Source organism: Sarcophilus harrisii, chromosome 6 (assembly GCF_902635505.1).
Source record: "Sarcophilus harrisii chromosome 6, mSarHar1.11, whole genome shotgun sequence".
Taxonomy (NCBI): Eukaryota; Metazoa; Chordata; class Mammalia; order Dasyuromorphia; family Dasyuridae; genus Sarcophilus; species Sarcophilus harrisii.
Genome location: NC_045431.1, coordinates 81,849,094 through 81,875,577, shown reverse-complemented (window position 1 = coordinate 81,875,577; position 26,484 = coordinate 81,849,094). Strand labels below are relative to the sequence as shown.

Genomic DNA, 26,484 nt, shown 5'->3' with positions numbered 1-26,484 from the left:
GCTGTCTGGATCCAGGTGGAAGAAGCTTATAGGAAAGAGAGACAGTTCCAGTCTGCTCCTTTTAAAGATGCAGCCAACCAAAAGAAGCTTCTCTCACTCAGGTGGGAAAGGGTTAGGTAATTAGGGTCTTTCCATGACAGACTGATAAGGTTTAAATTTAGGGAACCAAAATGAGATTAGGGTTTCTGGTGGTCAGGGAGTTAAATGATAAGGTCTAGTGGCAGGTTCAGGGGTCAGGGAACCAAATGGAGAGGTTTGGTTCCCCTGCAACCCATTGGGATTTGGCACAAGGGTGGGGAGTTTTGGGGACTCCCTTCTGGTGGCGCAGAGGTTCTCTGTAAAAGAATTTACAGACCCGAAAACCTAGATTGATAAAAGAGTTTATTATGGGGATTGGAACTAAGGTTAGAAATCCTGACGGAGAGTCATAAAGTCTGGTTAGGAAACAGGTGAGGATAAAGAGAGGATAACATTGGAAAAGAATATGATTCCAGTGGGCAGAGGTTTTCTTGGCATAGCATGGGATAGCCTAGCATGGCATGTTTGGAACCTTTACAAAGAGAGGGTTTTAGTTTGGCTCTTTTATAATGAGAGCTTTAGCTGAAGGGAACTCAGGGGTGGAGTCCTAAGTTGGCTCACTGCTGGGTTTCAGCTTGAGCTGGAATTTGAATTGAATTCAATGAGTTTCAGGCCTAAACCAACCCTACCCAGATAACAAAGATGAAACTGTTTGTCCCTCAGGGCAGCATCCCTCACTGAGGCAGAGTTGAAGGAGATTTTCTCCTTTAAGAATTTTTAGATTTTCAGGATCCTCTCTTCAAGACAATCTGTCAAGCCTCTTTCCATATTTAAGATATATACAAAATAGAGGGGAGAGGAAAAAAAGGAAGTTACATCATAACTTTATTATATGCTTTAAAGAAATAACAGGTTTTATATAACAGTTTTACAATTTCATGTTCAATCATCTTTTATGATACTGCATTATGGAAATGCTCATTTTATTCCATAAAATGAAAATAAAATTAATTAATTTTTAAATAGATATATTCAAAATAAAGAATAGTTTAATTAATAGAAGAAACTAGCAACTGAACAAAGTCACTTGTTAAAATGCAATGTAAAGGATGTGTTTTGAGTTGAACTTTGAAAAACACTAGACATTCTCAGAGGTAGAGGTAAGGGGCAAATGTATTCTAGGATTGGATGACTTGTACAATGAATAGAAAATAAAGTATTTGTGAAGAATAATAGCAGGAAAGTCTACTATTAGCAAGAATGCTGTGCAGCAGGAAAGAATGCATGAAAAACAAACAAAAACCAATGTATATCAAATCTGGAAGATAAGTGGGAACTCATTGCAAAGTGCTCTTAATGCCAAGCTAAGGAGATTGATCCTAGAGGGTAATAGGAAGCCACTGAATTTTATTGAGTTGCAGAGTCATATGGTCATACCTTTGCTTTAATAATTATGTGTAAAATGGATTGGAGAGGAAGGAAACAAACCAATTAGGAGGCTATTTTAGTAGTCCAGGTGAGAGGATCTACACTGAGGGAGTTGGATTTAAGACATGTTGTGGAATTAAAATTAACAAAATTTGGCAACTGAATATATGATATGAGGGAGAGTGTGGATAACTCCATGGTTGCATCTATGAGTAACTGGAAAGATGTTTTTTTTACCTCAATTGTATGATTTTTTTTGAAAAACTTAAGTTTGCTAGTAGTTGAGTCAAATAATTATAGCATTTATTTTGTTCTCTAATATAGTGGTCTCCAATCTTTTCAAGAGAAACTGTTTTTTATATCACAGGCCCCCGTGTAATAATGATACTATTTTTATCTTTTGATTTAGAAACTATTTAACAAAAAAACTACTATGACTGGCATTATTTTTAAATAAATTTGTATTTTATAATTCATAGCAATATCAATATTATTTATATCCATATACATTTGAAAAATAGTAAATACACATATCTATAAATCATGCTGTTTACTCATTTTCCAGAAGATATGTTTGCTTATCTATGAATTCAAATCTGAATAGAAAGATCACTTTTGATTATCCTATCCCTTCCATAGGGCTCAGAAGTTGGAAATTGCTCTCTAAATAGATTTGTTTCAATATGAGAAAAAGAAACTACAGACAGAACTGTATACCTGAGGAAAGATATTGATTAAGCATGCACACTAGCTATTTATTTGTATTTACCTTCTGAAACAGAAAGGTTATCACCATAGGTCAGGGTTGCTGTACACTGTCATATTTTCTTGGTGAACATACCTATATAACATTCCTATGGTCATAAATGCATTGATCTGGGCTGATAACTTAGCACTGCTTGAGATAATAAAAGAATGTCTGTTTCTAGTCCAACACTCCTAAGTTATCACTTTTCCTAAGCATTATTATACCCCCGGAAAACAAAAACAGAGTAAAGAGGGAGTTTTTTTTAATTATTTTTATTATGGTCAATTCTGGGACTTTATATGTATGAAGAATCAGATACAATACAAAGATACAAAAATGATTTGAAATAGTACATGAAGTTTTCCAATTTACAAAAGGATTTAAGCAACGATAAAATATTTACACCCTAATGAGCACTGTGTTCTATTTGAATCTTTTCTTAATATTAAAAAAAATCCCAGTGTAGACATTTATTGCTATAAAATGGTTGTAATCTCTATGGATGGAGAGAGTTTTCTATAGCAGCAGTGCCTTATATTGATGAAATCGTAGATATTTTATACATTTGCATGTATACAATGCTATATGTTAGCTGATTTTGTTGTGATCTCAAAGAATAGTGGAAATAATGCTGACTTTGTAGCCTACATCCAAATCTTGTTCCTGGCCCCCAGGATCCCCAAACAGATCACAAACTCTGTAGATCTGAGTTTCCTAATCTTGCAGATGAGGATGATGAGCTGGCTGTTTTCTAAGGTCTGGTAGCTAAATCAACAAGCATCTTCATTAAATCATCACAAAACCAAAGTAACAAGTATTTCCCCAGTGTATTCACTTTGGTTTAGAGCTGAAAAGGACCTTAGAGAGAGAGTCTTTTCCAGTGGCCTCATTTTATAGATGAAGAAACTAATCAGAAAGCTTTGAATGTGACATTGAAGTGCTTAAATATATACATATGGTACATTAGATCTGTTTGTGCCTTCCTGGCTGCAAAGTGGCTTATTGATGTGCTCTCCAAGTTGGCTTTAATCCTCTGAATCATCACTGCTGAAGTAAGAGCTGTCACAGTATTCAGCCATGTAAAGGAATTTGTGAATGACCGGGTTCATCTTGGGTATCCAGTGTCTTGGTACCAAGTATGTTGAGAGGTTAAACAGGTCTACGAATACTTTGTACCTGTCACTAGAAGCACATACACAGAGAGTTTTTACATCAGTGTTATAGTGTAGTAAGTAAAGTAATAAGATTTTCCACTCAGGATGTCTAAATTGTTTTGTTTTGTTTTTTCCTCAGGCAATTAGGGTTAAGTTACTTGCCCAAGGTCACACAGCAAGAAAGGGAATGTCTAGTTTTAATCCAAGTCTCTTAAGGCTATGGAAGTAACATGCCATAATTGTCCAGATGCCTTTGATTTATATACCTGCTAGAATATTTGCTCAAGCCTTTCTTTTTTTTTTCTTCTCAGATTACTGGTTAAGATAATGAGGTAAAGGATTCTATTTAGGATATAAAGTTTCTCCAGGTGCCTTCCTCTAAGAGGTGAAGAAACAATTAGTGAAATAATCCTTTAACAACAGTAGTTAGCAATAGGAGCTGGAGCTATGATCTCATTGATATAAAACAGTTTGTCAAACTTATGCTTGCATTTATGGGTGCAAGCAGCTGAAAGATGAATCAGATTAAAACATAATTAGAAAGTGTTTAACAAAATAAAATTGAATAGAATATAGATATATTAATTTGTAGTTTTCTAAATCAATGTGTAGTCTGCAGGGGAGAGTTTAACACCACTTGCCTAGAACATCATAAGAGTAAGTGACTTGTCCAGGGTCACTTATATTTTTCAAAAGCAAAACTCAAATCATGCTCCTTCTGCCTCGTAGACAACTTCTCTATCCATCCCCCCACAAATACCTTTTAGCTATGAAAATATTTCATTAAGTATTATACTTAATAATGTCAATGGTAGATCTCAAATGCTACAAATACTGAAAAATAGCATGATATCTGGCATCTGTATAACAATTTCAACTTTGCAAAGAGTCCTTCTTCTCCCTTCCAAATTATGAGAGTCACAGGAATTGACTTAAATTCTACTCGGATTTGTCCAGCCTACCCTTGAAGGAAAGTCAAAAAAAACTAGTGCTTAAATGCTACCTTGAAGCTTAACTAACTGCAAGTACCTTCCCTTCCCTTAGATTCAGTTTTCTTAATCTATAAAATGAAAATAATAGTACTCATAATTTTTAAATCATTGGATTGGAAGGATCAAATCAGAAAATGTTTGCAAGATCCTTTGCTAATTTTAGTTTAGTTTGATAATTATCTAGTTCCCTTCCTCTTTTCATTCTTTTAGAAATTTTAACAGTTTATTTTTTCCTTTTTGTCTGGTTCTTTTCTCGTAACGTGACTAATATAGAAATATTAATTTACATGATTACACATATATAATCTATATCAAATTACTTAATATTTTTAAAAATTTAAATGAATGTTTAAAATTGTCTTTATATAAAATTGGAAAAATAAAATATTTATGCATATACAAACATATATACATAAAAATATACTAGTGTGTATTTTTAACTACCACTTGCAGCAGGGACAAGGAAAGCACATGAATCTTAATACAATCTGTTTAGGAGCTTGCCAGCAATTCTGATGACAGCTTCAGAAGGGATGTTTCAAAATGATTAAGATATATTTTGGACATTTGGACTATCATTTCATCAGAAACTAATTATTAATCATTTCCTATGTATCAGGTATTCAAATATCATAGGTATATCTCAGGTATCAGAGTTGGGAGATACAAAAAAAGACAAAACTATATCAAATTGTTTTCTGTCTTGGGGAGGGGAGAGGGGATGGAGGGAGAAAAAAACTGGAATTCAAAATCTCACAAAAATGCATATGAAAACTATATTTAATTGGAAGAAAAATTACTTAATCAGAAAAAATATTAAATGAAAATAAAAGACTAATTCACTACTATGACTTTTCTCTAAAAGTGAAAAACATTTTTTATACTTTTGCAGGATTTATAATTTGCTTTAAAAGCAAGATAAAGTCATTTTGTTGATTTTTCAGAACAAAAACTATAGTTTTTCAAAGGCCATGTCTATCCAATTATATTAATGTTCCCAATCATGGTAGAGTTCAGTCAGGGTGAGTAAAATCCCTGTGAACAAATTTTTTCATATTCCTAGGGATAAGGAATGCTTTTTCCCCTACTTTGAGTCACAATCTAGGGCTTGACACATCACATATATTTAATAAATTCTTATCAAATTGAAGTTAATTGAATTAAAACCACCCTCACCCTCAGGATATCTGGGGAAGATCACTTATGAATTAGCAATATGTCTTCTCTCATTGTAGGACATAAATCATAAATTTCTATTGCCTTATTTTCTATTTTGTTATTTGTTTTATTTTATTTTTGGCAAAAGATTCTCTAATAGCTTATAAAACTATGTTACCTAACAGGTCTACCTACAAAAGATATTGTGATCCATTTGTATAAACTTGCCAATGGTGAAGGAACAACTTTAAGTGAATTAGCATTAATCAATATTCAAAATGAAGTGATTTTTCTCACAGACTTACCCCACTGTTGAGCGTAAATACTGGTAACCTGAGGATCCACCAGTGCCAGCCTTGCTGCCAAGCATTCTGTGTACTAAACACACGTGATTATCTAGACAAACATACAATTTGAGATTAGGAAAGATTTACTTCCTCTACTATAAGTGGGAGTAATTTCGTTCATGTTTAATTGTTAGTTCACCCAGTTCTGAAAGAACCATGATGGAAAATACTGTCCACCTCCAGAGAGAGAACTAATGAAACTGGAGTAAAAATTGAAGTACAATTTTCTCATTTTCCTTAATTTCCTTGCTTTTTTTGGTGACATGGCTAATAAGGAAATATGTTTTGCACCATTTTATGCATATAATTGTTATTATATTGTTTGCCTTCTCAGTGGATAGGGCAAGAGTTTTAGGGAGCGAGAGATTTTGGAATTCAATCTTTTTAAAAATATATATTTAAAATAAATAAATTAAAATTTATTTTTTAGTTGCCAATATGGCAAAGAGTAATGGATCGTCACACACTTCATATTTGTTAGGTGTTTATTTGAGGATAACCTGGGCCCACCCTTTTGTTTTGTGAAAATGTTATCTCTCCCTCATATACTTGGTAAGGTATGAGTCAATATGCCAAGGAAACCAACAGAGGCAGAGTATTACAAGATACTGGAAGAAATGGTAACAGAGCTACTTAAATAATAATAACAATAATAGTAATAAGCTTACATCTCCATTTGGTCATGAGGGTATCAATGTCCATAAGAGAGGTTAGCAGTTGAAAGGGAACCTGAAATCTGGGTTCTTCCCTGATGAAGAAAACAAGAAAAGACAGCATACTCAGAACTGAAATGGATTCTATTTTCAAAGCATTTTAGAACTGCTATGATGAATACAGAGCTGACCTCAGAACTAGTAAGCTTTGACTGACAAGTCCCATCTTTGACACATCTAGGTTATAAGATGGTTAGCAAGACATTTAACCTCTATCTATGTTCTAGGCAGTTCTTTAAATTTCAGAGGAGATGGTGACTTGTATTGTTGAAGGCATTCTCTTTATCAGTCCCTTAACAAATGCTATTCTATTACTGCGGCCTTAACTTGGCTAGAAAAAAAAAATATTCCAAAGCTAGAGAGGAAAGGGTATTTGTTTTTCTTCATTATTTTCCCTAGCTTTCTTTTTTCACTTCCAGATCATTAACAGACCCACAGCTTTTCACTTTTATCACATAACAACTTGCCTTACACTATGTATCCCAACTAACCTGAACAGTTGCAGAAGAGTGACAATATCTGACATTAAGTATCTTCTCTGGGAACAGAAGTGAGAGAATTGGGCTATGGATACTTGTAACAATTCCTATTTATATGGTGCTTAATAGTCTACGTTGCATTTTCCATACAATAGTCTTGTTAGTTAGATTGATATTATCTCTAAGTAATAAGGGCAAGAAGTTGCCTTTATCTGTAAGGCAGATGAATGGTGCAGTGGATAGAGCATCTAACCAAGAGTCAGGTGTTCATATATGCTTTCAGAAACTGTGTGATTCTGGGCAAATCACTTAACCTCAGTGTCCTCATCTCCAGAAAGGGTATAATAATAGCACCTACTTACTATGTTTGTTATAGGGATCAAATGTGTTAATAATTGTAAAAGTGCTTAGCATAGTGTCTGATACATAATAAATGTTATATCAATGTCAGTGTTATTATTAATAGAGTTTAACGTCAAGCATGGCTTTGGGGCTTCTAATGCAGTGACAAAGGAACTAGCTTTCACTGAGAATTCCTCATTATGTATGTGGAAGTATATTGAAAACTTCATTCAACTGAAAAGATCATGAAAAATTACTTACTTCAGCCCTTTTCATGCTCTTCCCCTTAATTAAGGTGGATAGAATGAACATTAAAGCCATTCTTTAAAAAATGGATTAAAATTGATAATCAAACTAACCCTTTGATACATAAAATCATTGTTTCCTCACACCTCTAAAGTGATTAGAATCATCCACCAGGGGCAGAATTTCCTTTTATGTTCAAAGAGAAAAAAAAAATAAAGAGAGGAAGGAAGGTAGGGAAGGACAGGGAAGAGGAAGAGAGAGGAAAAGGGCGAGAGAAAGGGAGGAAGGGAGAAAGGGAAGGAAGGAAGGAAGGAAGGAAGGAAGGAAGGAAGGAAGGAAGGAAGGAAGGAAGGAAGGAAGGAAGGAAGGAAGGAAGGAAGAAATTTGATTTACTAGGTTTTTTTTTTACATTCTCAGTTATAAGGTATATCTTTTAATATATAAGAGAATAAATACTAATTAAAACCTAGCTGGAAGTTACTCAGTTTGTTAGACATTTAATAATAGTAAGGAAGCATTTTCTAACTGATGCTAGAATTCCCAACTACTTGCATATTTTTTTCAATTTTAGCATTATAACCTAAGATTTCTCCTGTTCTAAAGCCATCTTACCTGTAAAAATATATCATCAATGCTCCCTGTAGAGCTTTGTATGACAGCCGTCTTTCACCTGCAAAATACATCAGCATGTTTATATTGATGACTTACTTTCCAAGATACTTTTGTCATCCTTATGGTTGACGATCCATCTTTTTTGCTTGTATTTAGCTTTATAGTTTGCTACTTTTCCCAACATTCCACAGTCCTCCAAAAAAGACCATCACAGTTAGCACATGTCAGAAATACACCTTGAACCCAGTTTTCCCTAATTCTAAGCTTACAAGTAAGTTTGCTCAACTTTTATTTGATGTTTCTCATAAATAAAAAAAAAAGTAGCTGGCATGCATAAAGTGCTTTACAAATAGCAATACCAATTAATTATCCCATTTATAAAAGAGAAAACTGAGATTCAGAAGCTTAACTCTCTAAAGTCTTAATATATGTTAAAGTTGGGATTCAAACTCTAGTCTTTGATTCTTAGCACTATACTTTGTTGCCTTCTGTAAACAGTTTCCCTTTGAATGTAGAGGAATTGAATTATATCTTTAAGTTTTCAAGGTAAGATTTGCTCAGAGAGTTGAACCATTATTACTGTGTTTTATAAAAGAACTGATTTCAGCAGTCTCCAAAAATGTTTACACCTGTTACAATAAAGATTATTTTGGACCATCCACATGTGTTTGTTCAAAGAATTCCCTCTACCCATGCAGATCATCCACAATTCCTTTATGATTTATGGTCTTAGAGTGTTGTCTGGGGTACTAAGAAGTTGTGACAGTATCATAGAATATTTCCAAAATAGCACTTGGACTGGGCTTTTTATGCACGAAACCATAATGCCCTTCTAGGTTCTTTTTTACAGCCAATATATTTGTTGTATCCTTGGAACTCCAAGCTCAGGATCATTAAAGATTCCTCTCACTTTATGGATTTATTTATTCAAGCACATTGCTAATGTCCCTTAAGCATAGAAGTCTCACCTTTGCTAAGAAGATGCTCATGTCGTTTCTCATCAAATAATGACATCAGCACCTCTTTTTGTTTTTGGAGTTCAGCTAGCTGTTCATCTTTTTCCTCTGATTCTTCTTTGGTCTTGGAAGAAAAGAAATAGTAGATAGGATAAGCAAGTAATCCAAAATGATTGGCTTTCCCAAAATTCCTTTTTTGCTAAGATGCTTTGTAAAATGGACCCTATCTTTTTTCTCTCTTCTTCAGTCGGCAAAAGATTGGTATTTTGGTTATTAATTTCTTGCTTTCTTTTTGATAATTCAGTTAGTTGTTTTTTCTTCCTTCTATTGCTTCTCCTGTATTTCATATATAAAATGGCAAAGAATAAGTTCCTCTCACTGAGAAGGCACCTGCCATTGAAATATTGATTATATATAAAAGTGATTTAAGTTTGATAATTTATAAAAATGATTGAAGTGATTCCTTTTATGAACAGATAGAGATTGTTGAGGAGTCTTTGCTAAACATACCTACATAGTCCAGTGAAAGGATGTTTTTACTTACAAATGTTTATTTGCCCTGGCAAAGTAAAAAGAACACTGACTATGGAATTAGAAAACTTCAGATTTATTTCCAATTCCTCCACACAATTTGTGACTGTGAGCAAGATATTTCAACTTTCTGATTTTCTAAGTTTTTTGTATCTATAAAAAGAAGGGGCTGATTTAATAATGATTTCCAAGGACTCTTCCAGCTCTAAAATTTTGTGGTCTTGGAATAAATAAATGAAAGAGTGAAAGATGACAAAGGAATTCTAAGATAAGTACCAAGATCAACAATGATAAAATTACATTAATAATATAACTGAAAAAAGAAGTTCAATAATTGTACTTTGTAAAAAAAAACTATACAATAATGATCAGAATAAAGGCAAAGGTTTCATTCTAATTAATTGTGATTCCTTAATAGACTAAATTGAGTAGTAGGAACCTGTATATGTGTGTCGGTGTTAGATGGCTGACAAAATTTTATTGTCTTGCATCTAACTGTTCTATGTACTTTTTACTTAATCAAATTTGTAATTATATGTTAAACATGATCAACTGTATTTTCAATTCAACTCAGTTAACAAACTTTTATCCTTACTGTGTGCCAGGCATTATACTAATTGCTAGATAGACAAAGGCAAAAACAAAGTAGTCCCTGCTATCAATGTACTTATGTGTTGTTGGGATGGGAGAGGTGGGTGGGAGTGAACAGATAATATAGAAACTATTCTTTAGGGACCTAATCATGCCTAAAAGAATTAGATAACACAGCATGTTTATTAGGTTTTAAAGTATTCATATATTTTTTAATTGAACAGCTATTGAATATTCAATCATAATGGGGCATTATTTTATTTATTATAATATTTATTTGAAGAAACTAGGTTTTAACACATTTTTATTATTAACAATTTTGTGTGAAATTTGAAATTAAATTTTGTGTGAAAAATATAAATAAACCAAAGGGTAGAGTAACCTTTTCAGTCTTATCATATTTGCTGAAGGAAAAAAAAAGCATCTTTCCAATCAGACTACCTTGCACTTAGTCATAAAGAAACAAAGGTGGAATTTAGGGACTGGTAATCAATGGCACATCCTTTCACTTTTTTATTATCCTTTCCCTTATCTCTACCAACCATAGTTATAGGCCCAGCCATGGAAAACAATGGAGTAGGGGGTAGGAAAGGCAGTGAGAGAGATGTTTAATTCCTTTTTCCCTGACTTGAACAAGCTATCAGAGTTTCTTGGGTAGGACAGGTGAGATTTTCCAGAGGATAGGGAATAGAACAGACATGTATCTGATGCCCACAGAAATTGAAATCTGCCAAACAAAGGGACCCTCGAAGTTGAAAAGCAATACTGCAAAGGCAGTTTAGAAGAATGTCCTAGAGGGTCTCAGGAATTTGTTCTGATTATGTATGCCTCTATTCCTGATGGGATCTAAATCTTTGGGAACTCCACCATGGAGTTAGTGCTACCAACACATTAGGATGGATCCAGCACATTCCATGTTAAACATAGATGGCTTTAAAAAATGTTTTACACCATTTCAACTCCATTTGGATTGAGATCAAGTTAAATTAGGAATTATTAATCTGGTATTTGTGAACTTTAAATGTGTGTGTGTGTGTGTGTGTATGGATGGATATGTGTGTGTATATATATATATATATTCAATAAAATTGATTTTCTTTATAACTAAATATTTTTGCTTTATTTAAAATTATTCTGAGAAGCATTTACATATATATACATATATGTATGTATGTATGTATATATACATATATGTATATATATATATAAACATAGTAAAGAAGGCTTTACTATGATTAGGAAACCTTGAATTAAAGGATTTGTATAAAGTACTTAAGTCTGAGGCTTTGAGGACTGAGATAATATAAGAAGAAAAACTAGGCAAGATTTAAATGGAATGACCAGTTTTTCTTCTCATTCATGGGTTATGTTTTCAAAAAAAACACAATACCTGAATCATTATGAATTCCTCTTCCAGGCCTTTTATGATATTCTTTTCCAATTTTTCCCAAAAATTAAATCCATCAGTTTCTAATCCTGGTGTTCTTTCTAGCCATGCCTTAAATAAAATTGAACATTTTTGTAAGTGTACAATAAAGATTGCAATTACAACAGTTTATTGTCTAAGAACCTGGAGTTCAATTTTTTTAAAAAATCTTTTTCATCTGATGTACCCTATGCCCATTGAACCAGCCCTTATAACAAAGAATAACAACAACAAAACCAGGTGAGACAATAACTGTGTGTAATAAAATATGTCCTTTTCTGTGCACATTACAGAGACCCCAATATATATATATATTATATATATATATATATATATATATATATATACTTCCTCATTATATATTATTTATATATATATATATATATATATATATATATATATATATATATATACTTCCTCATTCTCCTAGGCCAAAATGATTATTTTAATCATGATTCATCAGAATTCAGCCACTCTTAATCCCCATTATTAACAATATGCATTCTATGGTCCAGAAAAAACAAACAAGCAACAAACTTCTAAGCCATCCTATCTTATCCATATGCTGTCTCTCCCTACCTTAAATTTTATTCCTTGACTGAAATGAATTCCTGCCCCATTTCCATTTTTTATAATCCCTTTCTTGCTTTCAAGTTTACGTCAAATATGCCAAGAAATGTTTCCTGATTTCCCTGTGCTGAAACTATTCCCTCTCTTTTCATATTTTCCTAGATATTTCTCCTTTGTTACCTCTTTAAAATACCCTTTTTTGAGTTATGCTGTACTTATTTGTGTAAGGAAGGAAAATTGATTCTGACTCTCCCTCAGTCTGTATAAATTCCTTAAAAATAAGGCTTTAATTCTTTAAAACATTTGTATCCCAGCTCTTAATTTAGTTCCTAGTACTAAGTAGGTGCTTAATATTTAAAATATGTTAAATAGTAAATATTAATTTAATTGATAATTAAAAGCAATATTTTAATTCATATCTATTTAAATCAATTTAATTTCAGAAAGAATATTATTTAGTAATCTAAAATAAAAAAAAACCTTTCCTTTGTACTGTCCTGAAAATCTTAATATAGGACCATTTATACATATCTGGTACGGTATACATCTTCACTATTTCCTAGTTATGTTAGTGAAATTTTTCCCTTTTTTTTCCTGACACTGTTGTGTTTCTAGACATTCATCTGTGAGATGATTCACTGGGCTTAAATCTGCACTTAAGATTGTGGGACATTTTCTTTAGAACCAAAAAAATTGATTCCTACATAGAGAAGACCTGCTTAAATCAATCTCATTTACCTCAAACTCTGTTAACTTGGCCAATCACCATTCTTTTTCTTATAGAAAAATCAAGGGTTATACCTGTTTCCTTGGAGGCTTTTAAGATTCTGTGATCTGATTCTGAGTAAGAAGAGACTATTTTTTTCTCTCTTTTTTAAGTCTACATGAAATCAGTTATTCATCAATTATTACTTAAAAGCTTTGCTAATTACACCTTAAAGAAGACATCTATATGTAGTCTTTCTCTGAGAAAGTTAGTGAAAGCTATCCTAGAATTCCTGATCATTTTGTATCTCAATCAAGTTTATTTGTGGTGGTATATATTTCTCATGATGAAATCTATGATATTCTAATAATTAAATAACTAGAAACCACAAGTAGTTATTGATCATCATCAACTATTATCTAATGGAACTTTTGTAGTTTTCATGGCAATTGAAGTTCATTGGCTTGTATAGACCAGATGGACTTAAAAAGCACAATTTTTGGTAATTTGTTGTCTTCTATGATACTGTTCTGAGGTGTCTCCTTGCTTTCTACTCTATGCAAAAATACTAGAGAGTAAAAGAGTGAATTCTTTTCAGTGGAAACATGAATTCCTATGAATCTGTCTTTTATATCTGAACCTTCCAGAATGAGGCAGTTTCTGACCAGGATTTAAATCCTTTTAAAAGAATTGTTCTTCCCTAATTTTTACCATGAAAATGAATATAGCATTTCTTTAAGATGATTTATGAAATTTAAGGATTCCTGGTATAAGAGAAATTCACAAGTAGTAAAATCTTCCTAATTCAGAATAGTGAAAAAGAATGTTCCATTTAATGAATAAACTTGAGGCTTTATGAAAAAATGCAGTTTTGCTTATTTCTAAAGCACATGCTTTAGTGGCCCTTAGAGGCCTTATTTTGACAAATTCATAACAATTACTTAAAATTTATTAATCAATTCTGTCTGCAAAAATGAACACTTCTGAAATTATTAGAAAGACTGTTCTCTTCAATATTTGTACTCTCTTCTAATTCTATTTTCTATTAATTTGGATATGGGAAAGGGTTACCAAGAAAAGGGTTATCAATTAAACTCCTGTTTGAATTTCACAAATAATTAGTATTAACTATCAATTAATAATCCTAGAGTGTTGGTTTCTGAATTCCAAAGGAAGATAAGTTTGAATATGTACCTCTACCAGTTGTAGGAGAGTTTTCTCCTGTTCAGACGTCAGCAATAATTCATTATCCACTCCCTTGAAGTTATCCCGATAGTGTCTCCTATTATAAGGAACTCTCAGACTCTGAAGAACACCAATTTTATTTTCTAATAGGCGAAATTGTAAGCTCTGGAAACCTGATGCTGGTGATAAGTGCTCTCTTTGTAAACAAATTGGAAGGGAGAAAAAAGAGAGAGAAACAAATTGATAGACTGGCATTACAAATCATTGAAATAGTTTCTCATCAGCTGTTTTCAGATTTCCTCTTATATGGGATGTCTATCAATGGCTGAACAAGTTGTGGTATACAATTGCAATTTGTAATGGGATAATATTGTGCTACAATAAATGACAAGCAGGATGATCTCAGAAAAACTTTTAAAAATTATACAAACTGTTGCAAAAGGAAAGGAATAGAACCAGGAGAATATGTACATAGCATACAGTACACAGTAATAGCAATATTGTACAAAAACTAACTGTAAACTTTAGCTATTCTCAGCACTACCATGATCTAAGACAATTCCAAAGGACTCATGATGAAAAATGCTATCTACCTACAGAGAAAGAACTGATGGGATCTCAATGGAGATTAAAGCATAGTATTTTTCACTTTGTTGGGTATTTTTTTTGTTTTGTTTTGTTTTTGGTCTGTGTATTTGTTTGCAAACTTGACTTATATGGAAACATGTTTTGCATGATTGTGCATGTACAAGCTAATATCAAATGACTTGCCATCATAGAAAGTAGAAAGAGGAAAAAGGAAGAGAATTTGGATTTCAAAATTTTCAAAAAGTGAATGTTAAGAATTGTTTTTACATGTAATTAGGAAGAAATAATAAAATTTATTATTTTTTAAAAAGATTTCCTGTCACAGATTTTCAAGAATTAGTGTCATCATCTATCTGGAGAATTGTAGGTACTGTCTGTCCTTACTAGAAAAAAGGAACTAAAATAGCCATATGGTAAAAGGGACTAAGTACAGAACATAGAGTCAAAAAGGCTAGGTTCTTTATATCTTTAAGTTTTTTGTTTTTTAAAAACTTTTGTATTTTTGCTGAGGCAATTGAAGTTAAGTGACTTGCCCAGGGTCTTACAGACAGTAAGTATTAAGTGATGGAGGTAAGATTATGGCTTTGACATTTATTCATTTGGTGGTCCTTCGTCCAAGCCCAAACTGAAAGGAAAACAAATAAATTTTGAGGAAATCTAATGGCGCTTAAAGTCTAAAATGATCATAGAACTAGATCCTAAAAACTCCAAAAATACCTTGTTACTCCAAAAGGAGTACCTATTCTGACTTCAAACAAGTCAGAAGTTATCTGGCCCTTGGTTTCATTATCTATACAATCAAAATAATATTACACTAATTTCTTTATGGGATGGTTAGGGAGACTGGGGCAGACAATATAAATAAAACACTTCGGGAACCATGAAACATTATTTTTTAAAAATCCTGCTATTATCAATCCTTTAGAGATAGAGAGAGAGAGAAAGAGAGAATGAAATGGATAGAAAGATGGATGAATGAATGTAGATATATTCATTTATCTGTGTATGAAAAGAAGGTACATAATAATAATAACCTTTGGGAGAAAATTGATGACATAAGAACTCAGAAATGACCCCAAAACCCAGAAAATATCTTGTTCTACAAAGAGAAGTCAAGGCATAGTATTTTCATCTTTTTTTTTATTGTTTATTTGCTTTTTCTTTCTTGTCACTTTTTTCCCCTTTTGGTATGAATTTCCTTGCACAATTTTACAAATATGTAACTATGTTTTAAAGAATTGTACATGTATACTCTATATCAGATTGTTTGCTATCTTGAAGAGGATGGAGGTAAGAGTAGGAAGGAAAAAATTTTTTTGGAACACAAAACAGTGGCTTATGACTTTGAAAGGTTAATTAACTTGTCCCAGATCACAAAGTAACTGAAGTGAAATTTGAATCTAGGTTTTCCTGACTTGAAGACAGTCTCCCTATTTCCCAAGATGATCATCAATGAAACCAGTAAAAGTCATTTCCATTTCTAAATGAGAAAATTGAGAATGAAAGAGATTTTTATAGACACACATGGTGACTATCATAGAAAATGATGGTAGAATTGGGCCTCAAAAAACATTTTTTAATTCTAAATCCAGTGCTCTCATAAATACAATGATTCTATCTTCACAAAATGCTCTTCTCATGCAGAATGGATTAAATGGCAAATACCCAGAAAATTTACAAAAAAAAAATTTACGAAACACATACCTGAAGTCATTGAAGTCCAAAGCCGTCATAGTTTCTAAAACTGAAAATTGTTGTACAAGTAGTTTCAATATCACCGAAATTCGATATATTCTTGTAACAACCTTAAGCATATTCCTTTCATCTCTTACCTGAGAATTAAGGAATAAAATTAGATTTAAAACAAATGCAATTTCTATACATCATTTCCCAATTGATAAATGGTCAAAGGATATGAATAGACAATTTTTAGAGAAATAAATTAAAGCTATTTATAGTCATATCACTCTGGATTAGAGGAATGAAAAGTAAGACAACTCTGAGGTACCACCTCACATCTATCAATTTGGCTAAGATGACAAGAAAAGACAATGATAAATGTTGAAGGGGATGAGGGAAACTGATCCAGCCATTCTGGAGAACAATTTTGAACTATGCCCAAAGGGCTATAAAACTGTGCATACTCTTTGATCCAACAGTGTCACTACTGGATCTGTATTTCAAAGAGCTTATAAAAGTAGGGAAAGGATCCATAAATACAAAAACATTTGTAGCAGCTATTTTTGTAATGGCAAGGAAATGGAAACTGAGTGGATGCCCATTAATAGGGGAATGCCTAAATAAGTTATGGTATATACATATAATGGAGTATTATTGTTGTATAAGAAATGACGAGTAAGCTGATTTCAGAAAAGTCTAGAAAGACTTGTATGAACTGATGCTGAGTGAAATGAGCAGAACATTGTATACAGTAACAGCAAGATTATGTGATAATCAGCTATGATAAATTTAGCTCTTCTAAGCAATACAATGATCCAAGATAATTCCAATAGACTTGAGATTAAAAATGCCATCCAGATCCAGAGAAAGAATTATGAAGACTGAATGGGAATCCAAGGATAGTATTTTCATCTTTTTTGATTGCTAGCATTTCCTTTCTCATAATTTTTTCCAGTTTTGGTCTGATTTTCCTTATACAATATGACAAATATGGAAATATGTTTTAAAGGAATGTACATATATAATCTACATCAGATTTATTTCTGTCTTGAGGAAAGAGAGGTAAGGTAAGGAGGGAGAAAACATTTGGAATATGAAATCTTACAGAAGTGAATATTGAAAACTCTCTTCACATGTATTTGGAAAAATAAAATGTTATTGAGAAAACAAAACAAATGCAATTTCTAGAAAATATATAAAATGAGTATATTTTTCATGAACTTATTCTCCATTCATAAAAAGACTACTTAGAATTTTGGAATTTTAAAATGCAACCAAAGGTTTATGTGTGTGTGTGTGTGTGTGTGTGTGTGTGTGTGAAGAGAATGTATGTGAAATGACAGGCATATCATTAAGTTGTTAAAATAGAAGTACTCATTATGAATTTAAAACTTTAAATATCAGAAAATTAAGTGGAGGTAAATAATCTTTAAAGTAAATCTTATCAACATTATGCCCTATACAATTGAAAAAAAAAAAAAAGCCACTTAATCATCACTGATCCAATACACTCTAGTGAATGTCAATGAACAATATCCCAAGAGAAAAAATTTTATATGGGAGAGAGGGAGGGAAGGAAGGAGAGAGGGAAATAGAGAGGGAAGGAGAAAGGTAGGGAAAGAGAAAAGGAAGGAGGGAGAGAGGGAGGAAAGGAGAGGGGGGGGAAGGAGGGAGGGACGGGAAGGGAAAACCTGTGTTGCTTAATTGCTTGGTGACTGAATAGGAAAGCAGAGCTTCCAGTGACAGAGAGTATTTTCCTTGGAACTTAAACTCAAAGAGTAGGGAGCAAAGTTAGGTAATAAATAATAACATTGAAAATCAAATAGTAATGATGATAAGTGGTTTCATGTTTTTGAGTATGGGGTTTAGAACTGGGTGATTTTTGTTTGAAGCCTGATTTAGACCCTTAGCTAGATGACTATGATACTCTTCACAGACTCACTATTATCATTTGAAAAGTGAATTGGCCCTTCTTTCTTTAGCATTAATATCTTCTAAAGTCTTCTAAAAACCTGGTGATACTTAATGAAAAAAGACTTTCTTCTTCATTTTAGTCATCCCAGTAGAAAGTTCTGGAATGGGTTCTAGGCTACCTCACTTTTCCTTTTTTACATTTATTTATAGCTCAGAAAAAATTCAGATTCAATTTGCACCATGTGGATAAACTACTATTGATTCACAATAACTATGTGACTCTTAGCAAGTCACCTCACTTTTCAATATCCCCAGGCTCTCTAGCCTATCCCTTAAGACAATAAATTAGAGACAGGTTATGGTTCTGCATTAGTAGAAGAATTTCCATATGAGAATTTCCTTCTACCCTTAGCCTGCTAGGCTTTAAAATGACTTTTTTTCAAACCAATAAACTCAAATATCACATTTTATTGAAATCACCAAATATAATCATTAAAACAAAAATACATCTAAAAGTTAGACAGGCCTGTGTTTGATTTAGCTAACTCAAGCAGGGTCAAGTTCCTTTATGTAACACCCACATTTCAAAGTACACAGATAGCTATCAAGTATGCTCTTGTTTGAGGGGATCCAAACCTGGGCAAATTCCTAGGAGCAAAGTGATCATACATATGCTATCCCTGGAGTTTCTCCTTTCAAGACAACTTGTCACTAAAATTTGTATCATACATATTTGTGTGTTCTAATGAGTGAATATTTGAGAGTGTCCAGAAATGCAGAGAAATCTATCACTGGTAGCTTATGCAGGAATACATTAATCTTGTCTGACTCCCTCAATTTTCATTAGGGTAGATCTATACTGCACTGACAAATTTCTTTTCATTTTTTTGAAAACACATGTTTGGCTCTGCTACCATTAGAATTCAACTCTTCAATTATCACGTGAAATTCCATCTTAAATATGTCTTACACTTTTATGTTCAACACAAGCTTCTCAAGAAATCTCAGAGCTGTAAGTGATCTTGGAGACTAATCTAATCCATAACTGATAGGGCATCTCCTTTATTGTATCCCTAACAAGTGATCATCCAAGATCTACTCACAGATGCTTAATGTTGGGGGGCCCCACAACCACTCAAAGTAGCCTTTTCCCACCTGGGAATAGACCTAAAAATTAGAAAATTGTTTCCTTAAGTAAACACAAATAAGGAGACACTTGGCAGATATCACAGTGGTCAGATAGCAAGAAAGCCTGGAATCAGGAACGCTTAGGTTTAAGTTCCAACTCTGACATATATTGATGGTATAATACCAATTATTTCACTTCTCTATGCTATTAGGAAGTTCTCTAAAATTGTAAAACACAGGACATTAGTCAGTCTTCATTGATAAAAGGAGTTTCATCATCTACTATTCCCTACATCTATGACATTATAGGTCCAGTCCATACTCCCAAAAAATAGAATAAAAAAGAAAGAAATATTTAGAAAAGATCAACTGCATTGAAAGAATATGTTTTGTTTGGGAGTAGCAGAAAGATCTAGGAAGGGAAATGTGAAAAGTTAAATAATTTTAGAGCATGGAGAAAAAAATTAGAGACATGACTGTTAGATACTACCATAATTTAGTAAAAGATGATAGAAGAATTCAGAAAGGAAAGAGGTAAGGTAGCACTAAAGTCAAGCTTACCAAGTAAGAATTTTGCCTAGATGTATCTCTTACATATGAAAGAAAGTAGATAGAAGTTTGTTTCTTCCCTTTCCTTTCCAGTTCTTAACTTTCCTTCTTTTCCTTTTCTGCTTCCTCCTTTTTCAGAACTACTGATTTCCTCTTTCCAGGGCCTAAGCCCCAGGATTTGTCCTATTTGTATATGGTTCAATATATTTTGTACCTAACTCAAACATTTGAGTCAGTGAATGTTTATCTAACACCTACTATTTATGAGTCATTGAGCTTTTATGGGCCATCCTAGAAGCATAAAGACCATTTCTGGCATTGATGTATAGAAAAATGTATTCCAAAAATAAGTCACAAGCCAAGGACAAAAGTCTAAGTAGTTTAGGTGTTGTTCTACAATGTTCGCCTTGAGGTTATGTAATATTTATTTTACTGAAACCTCAGTATGGCCAAGTAAAGCTTTTAGAGTCCCTAGAAAGGAATAAAGCAACTTCTAAGTCTAGATGGAATACTCACTAGGACAACTTGACTCCACAATCAGACTTGTTTATTTAAGGATGTTAAGGATGGATGGTCTTTTTAGTTAATCCCACAGTTTCATGTTAAGTAATAGAATGTAAGCTCTTTAAAGTTAGCCTCTCTTATCAATGCTTTGTATATAATAAGTGATTATATAAGTATTTGTTAGATTAGAATGATTAAATTTTGCATCCTACTAAATATTTCATAGCCATTCCAAACAAAATAAAATGAAATGAAATGCCATACTGAAATTATAGTATAATATCAATTGGACTTACATGACCCTGTTGAAAAATCTCCCGGACAGAATCTAATTCCCATAAGATCTGCTTAAACCACAGTTCATATGCTGTAATAAGAAAATCATGGTTACTGACAAAATTATTTGTTGTCTTCTTCACATATATATATGTATAAGACGTGTGGAGAAAGAGAGAACGACACACACAGACGCACACTGAGAGACAGAGACAGAGAGAGAGAGAGAGAGACAGAAACTGTGACAGAGAGAAAGAGAGAATTATTCTATGGCTTTTACATGTTCATGGGGCAAAAACCATCTCTCCTAATTCTAACAGTGTCCTTATGGGAAAAATTAGGAAGAAAGTTGCCTAATGTAGATTTAGCTATCTAAGAGAGAGATAAGGATCAGTGGAGGGCTTTGAAATGTTTAAATGCAAATTCTTTAAAAGCTACTATTGTTATTTAAAACAGTGCCTCAAAAATCATCAAGTTGTGCAAACCCATTGGTACTACTATTTCCATATCCCAGAAATCAGAGAAAGGGGAAAAGGGTTTCTTTGTGAAAACAAGCAAACAAATAAAACAATAATAACAACCAAACAATAAAAACCCACTCACAATCAAAAACTTTATCAGCTTGTTTGGAGGGGGGATAAATGGAAATTAAAGATAGTTATATAAATATATGAATACTGTTATGAAAAAGATAGTTTCAAAAAAACCTGGGAAAACTTGTATGAATTGATACTGAATAAAGTGGACAGAACCAGGAGAACAATTTATATAACAGCAAGATTTTTAAAAGACAATTTTCAAAGTCTTTATAATACTGATCAATGTGATAAGCAACAATTAATTACAATTCCTAAGGATAAATGATGCAACCTATTATCTATTTCCTTTTAGATGGACTAAAGAAGCAGAACGGGGCATACATTTCTGGACATGGCCAGTATGAGAATATAACTTGCTTGAGTGTATGTATTTATTGTAAGGTTTTTACCCCTTTTTATTTCCAGTGGAAGAGTAGTGGGATAAGAGAGAGAGAAAAAAATGCTTGTCAACGTAAAAATAAAAGTTACAAAAAATATTAATGGTTAATTCTTATCTAAAAGCCTGAGAACAAGAGTCAAATAGGACATAACACTAAATATGTCTCTAAAAACAAAATTTCGTTAATCCTCTCCTCTCTGACAACTTTATTCATACTGATCCAGTATGAAGTCTGTCTTCATCTAGGAAGTATATTTAATTTTAAACTATCATCTTTACTATCAAAGTGAAATTGCTAAAGCAATATTAAAAAGGAGAAGGATGAGGAGGAAAAGAAGTTGTATATTTGCTCTTGTGAGCAGAGCAATCAGAAGCTTCCATGGTGCTAACCAAGAAAAATTTCCACTCCCAGACCAGACCCCAGTATTTCTTCTATTGATTCTAAAATGATGAAAGCCTTGTTATTTAGATATGGATGACATATTAATCATTAATATATAATATATCAATCATTAACATATTAATAACCTTTGGTCTGGATTTTTAGCAGCCAGTTATCTAAAATTACCCATTGAGGCAAAGGACTTTATGGAGGGAAAAAAAGGAAATAAATCTGAAATGAAAGTGAAGTGTCACAGGGGATAGAGAATTAACTTTGAATACAAGAAGACCTATACTCAAGTACCATTTCTGTTGCACATTAATTAGCTGGGTAAACCTGACATAAAGTGATGTTGTCTCTCAGTACTGCAAAAAATTCCCTAAAATTATAACTTTCAGAGAAGGTATAAATCTTTATCTGTAGAGGGAGATTCCTATGTTGATGAAATAACAAATGAAGTCTGAAATTTGTAATGTGTACTCCATGTGGAGCATCTCAACACAACCTTTGGAGCTGGGGCTGAGGGCTGAGTGTTAGAAGCCAGAAGTGGATTGAATGAGGGCACAGCATCCCTTAAATGATTAAAGGCACCTGAAGGAAAGAAAAATGCTAAAAATGTAGCTTTACATCTTTTGAAATTTTGCCTAGAGTCAAGCTTACATATGATTTCATAGTTTTTTCCTAATTAAATTTGAGGTCATATATCACCATTTCCTCAAAATACAGTTCTGCAAATTACTGAGCTGGAAAATTATAAAAATTCATTCTTTGTGAATTATTACCGTTGGGATTTTACTATTAAAATAATAGTCATTCATAAATAGTTCTTTTGGTTGTCCAATAGCATACATGAATGAGTATTGTAAATCCACAGAAAGATATTCTTGAGGAATTTATATGACAATGAAGTGCATATCCAGACATTTAAGACTGGAAAGAGTCAAATCTGTAGAGTCTCTCAGTTTTCTTCCCTCTTCTACCAATAAAACAATACTTGTATTATTTAACACAGATGCAATTAGAGTGATGGAAATGACCATATATCATGAAGTTGTAGCTTACCTTGATGAGTGATAATGAAAAGATGTTCATCATGAATCTTATTCCCTTTCTTTTCACTCTGAAGTTCTTGGGCATCCAAAATTTTTTCCAGCTTTAACAGAAAGAATCATGATACAAAGATCATGAGAATCTGGTGTTAAACATGTTCATGGTCAAATTTTAAAAGACATGGTAATGACAAGCATATAAGTATTTGCAGAATACTTATACAACAAATCCAACTGCTCCTTAGGAATTGAAGCTTTTTTTTCCTCTTCATAGAGCATGATTGAACAGTGATCTCTTCATCAAGCAAGGAATTGAATTGAATTTTGTTTTTAAATGAATGTAGCATAAATATGTCTTTGCCTTTATTTTCATTTTTCCTAATAATATTCATTATGGCAAAATATCATTAAGAAGTCCATTAATTGATCTGTTCAGCTATATTTCATGATAAAAGCTTGATAATTCAATGTATGTTTTTTTCCCGTTCCCTGATTCCAGCTTGATAAAGGGGTTTTACAGTCATGCTGAACCTATAAATATGGAGACTGGACTTATGCAATAATAGATCTGCTCATCCAAGAAAAACATCAGACAAAATTACTTATAGCTAACTTCTTTATCTGTCAAGTCACAAGCATTTATTAAGTACTTAATTTGTTCCAGATCCTATGCTAGGTCCTAGGAGACAAGGACAAAAATAAGAAGTCCCTGTCTATATCCTAAAAGGAATAGGAAAAAAGAATGATGGAAAATTGGAGTTGTAAAGGATATTAGAGTCTCCATAAATGAGGAAATAGAAGCCAAGCTCATTCACTTCTTGTCTATTACTTTTGTATCCTGACAAAATCTAACAAGTAAAATCATAGGAGTGAGTTGGGAGGCACCCCATGGAGACTATATAACTCAACTTCTCATTATAGATTTGAGGATATGGAGGTACAGAAAAGTGAGGGAATTTTTCAAAGTCCTGCTAGTATTTAGTAGCAGAGTCAGCATTTTTATCTGGGTTCTTTTACCAAATCCAATATTCTTACCCCTTACTATCCTACCTACTTCTTACTTTCCCTAATGCATAACAGATGCTTAATCTCATTACTTAAAAATTAGAAGACAATGAGAAGACTGGATCAAGCTTCACTTTCTTTGCCTTCAGGTAGAAAATCTCAAGGGGAAAATGGTTTCTGTAAACTGGACAGGGATTTATTGACAAAGCCATGTTTGCATAAATTGGGCAATACCTGTTCCCTGTACTTCAGCAATCTGTCCCTTTATAATTCTCAACACTCCTGTGATTTAGCAATATAGATAGCTTTACTGACAAACTTGAATGCTTAATGTAATTTTACATTTCTATAGCATCTCAGATTTGTGTAAGGTGAGTGTAGATACTTTTGTGGTTATAAGATGCCTGGTTCTCCAATGGTCAATCACTTCATGCTATTATACTGTTGGTTTGCATTCTAGATAAAGTTTTGAAATGTGTTTCTAGACTTTGGTGTGTGTGTTTGTGTGGGTGTATGTGTTTTTAAGATCTGGAGTATAAAAAAGCACCCATTTAAAGAAAAAGTATCAGTGCTGACTTAGCTCTAAAGGCTATTTTCTGTCTAGTTACTTGGTGGTTAAGATTGTTGATTGTCCTCAGTTCTCAAAATGGACCATGACATCAGGGAGGAAGTCCAATGAAATGCTAATGAGTGGGATTGAAGTGAGGGAGGGCTATGCAAAGTCACCAGTCTCACTGTCTTTTCTGTAGCCAAATGAATCCAGTGGCAAAATGTTGATCAGTGTGACTGGAGATGGTTCTGGATGTAGTGTGGCTAAGATAGGAAGGCAAGCAAACAGCCATAGCCACGTAGAATATCTAAAATTGGCACTTACATGTAGGTAGTTTCCATAGACAAGTCCTCCTTTACTGGCTTTATTAATCCCAGCCTGTGATTTGTCCTCTTCCTTGTCTTCCAAGTGTAACTTGTTCCAAGCATATCTAGGAACCCAATAAATAAAGAAGAAAGAAAAAAAGGGGAGAGAAAGGAGAGCAGAAGAGAGGAGAAGAAAAATAGAGAAAAGAAAAAAAGAGAAGAAATGAGAGGAGAAGAGAGAAGGGAAGAGAAGAAATGGGAGGAGAAGAGAAAAGAAGAGGAGAGGAAAGGAGAAAAAAGAAGAGGAGAGGAGAGAAAAGAAGAGAAGAGGAGGAAAGAGAAGGGAAGAAAAGAGGAGGAGAGAGAAGAGAGGAGAAAAGAAGGAAGGAAAGAGAAAACAAGACAAGAGAAGAGAAGGAAAGAGAAGAGAACAGAAGAGGAGGGGAGAGAAGAAAGGAGAAGGGAAGAGAGGAGAAGAGAAGAGGAGAAAGGAGAAGGGAAGAAAGTTAAAGTGAAGAGAGGGGAAGGGAAGGAAAGAGAAAGGAAGGGAAGATAAAGGAAGGAAAGGTAAAGAAAGGGAAGAGAAACAGAGATAAAGAAAGAAAAAAGAGAAAAAGGACTTTTACTGACTCAATAAATCAACACTGATTTACTGATTCAACCATGATTTTTAAGATTGTAGAGCCAAAGCACGCATAAATGAGAAAATTGAGCTAGAACTTATTTATCTAAGCTTTCCCACTTCATTTTCTTTAGCCCTTCAAAGTGGTCACAGAGTACTTGGTATCACTTTATACTCACCCAATACTGTTTCCTAAAAAAGGACACCCACTCATGGTAATGATTTCGTCTTTCAAAGGCAATTAATTGTTTCAGTTCTGGAATGATATTGTGATTGATGTCCCAGCTGTATCACGGCTGTCTTTTATGTACCCTGCTCTCCCAGCAGCAGCCAATCATCTCTCCACACTCTGCTTGTCCACTCCTACCACTTATAACTACAGCAGTTGAGGAAGAGTCACACAATTTTAAAGCTGCAACATCCCCATAGTTGATCTAGAGTGGGTTTGTAGCACTCCTTTTGTTTTTTTGTTTTTTTTTTACTTTTTTTTTTTAGATTATATCATTTTACAGTGGGAATCAGAAAGATTCTTTACTTATATCCAAAGTGTCTGAAGAATGCACTGAATGTAGGAAAACATTGTGGATTCTGATTTAAAATGAATGTTCTGCCATTAAGAATATATTTAACATGATGCTAGATATAGATATAAAGAGAACTTCATAAAACTTGTTTTCTCTTAGCAGTCATCTTTAAAATTCTTGGAGCACATTTTAATTAAGCAAATACTTAATTCATACCTCCCAAGTATT

At 33.1% G+C, this 26,484-nt stretch overlaps 1 protein-coding gene across 1 annotated transcript; it reads right to left on the bottom strand.

The window, feature by feature from the left end:
- Positions 1-1,989: 1,989 nt before the first annotated feature.
- On the bottom strand, positions 1,990-26,024 carry TDO2 (tryptophan 2,3-dioxygenase). The gene is made up of 12 exons (XM_003774282.4): positions 25,912-26,024; positions 25,130-25,235; positions 23,264-23,354; positions 20,862-20,932; positions 16,495-16,622; positions 14,212-14,398; positions 11,706-11,813; positions 9,206-9,317; positions 8,238-8,295; positions 6,514-6,593; positions 5,804-5,894; positions 1,990-3,376 (listed from the first exon to the last, which is right to left on the bottom strand). Exons 1-12 carry the CDS (start codon positions 25,944-25,946, stop codon positions 3,220-3,222), a joined length of 1,224 nt encoding a protein of 407 aa, XP_003774330.1. The 5' UTR covers positions 25,947-26,024; the 3' UTR covers positions 1,990-3,219.
- Positions 26,025-26,484: the final 460 nt, after the last annotated feature.

Bases quoted from the DNA above. Each gene is read 5' to 3' on its own strand.
- TDO2 (XM_003774282.4), bottom strand. From the start codon at position 25,946: ATGAGTGGGTGTCCTTTTTTAGGAAACAGTATTGG. The intron at 16,623-20,861 runs GTAAGTCCAATT...CTTAATTCTCAG, and splicing joins AGATTTTTCAACAGGGTCAT to GTAAGAGATGAAAGGAATAT. The intron at 14,399-16,494 runs GTATGTGTTTCG...TTGTTTACAAAG, and splicing joins TTGGACTTCAATGACTTCAG to AGAGCACTTATCACCAGCAT.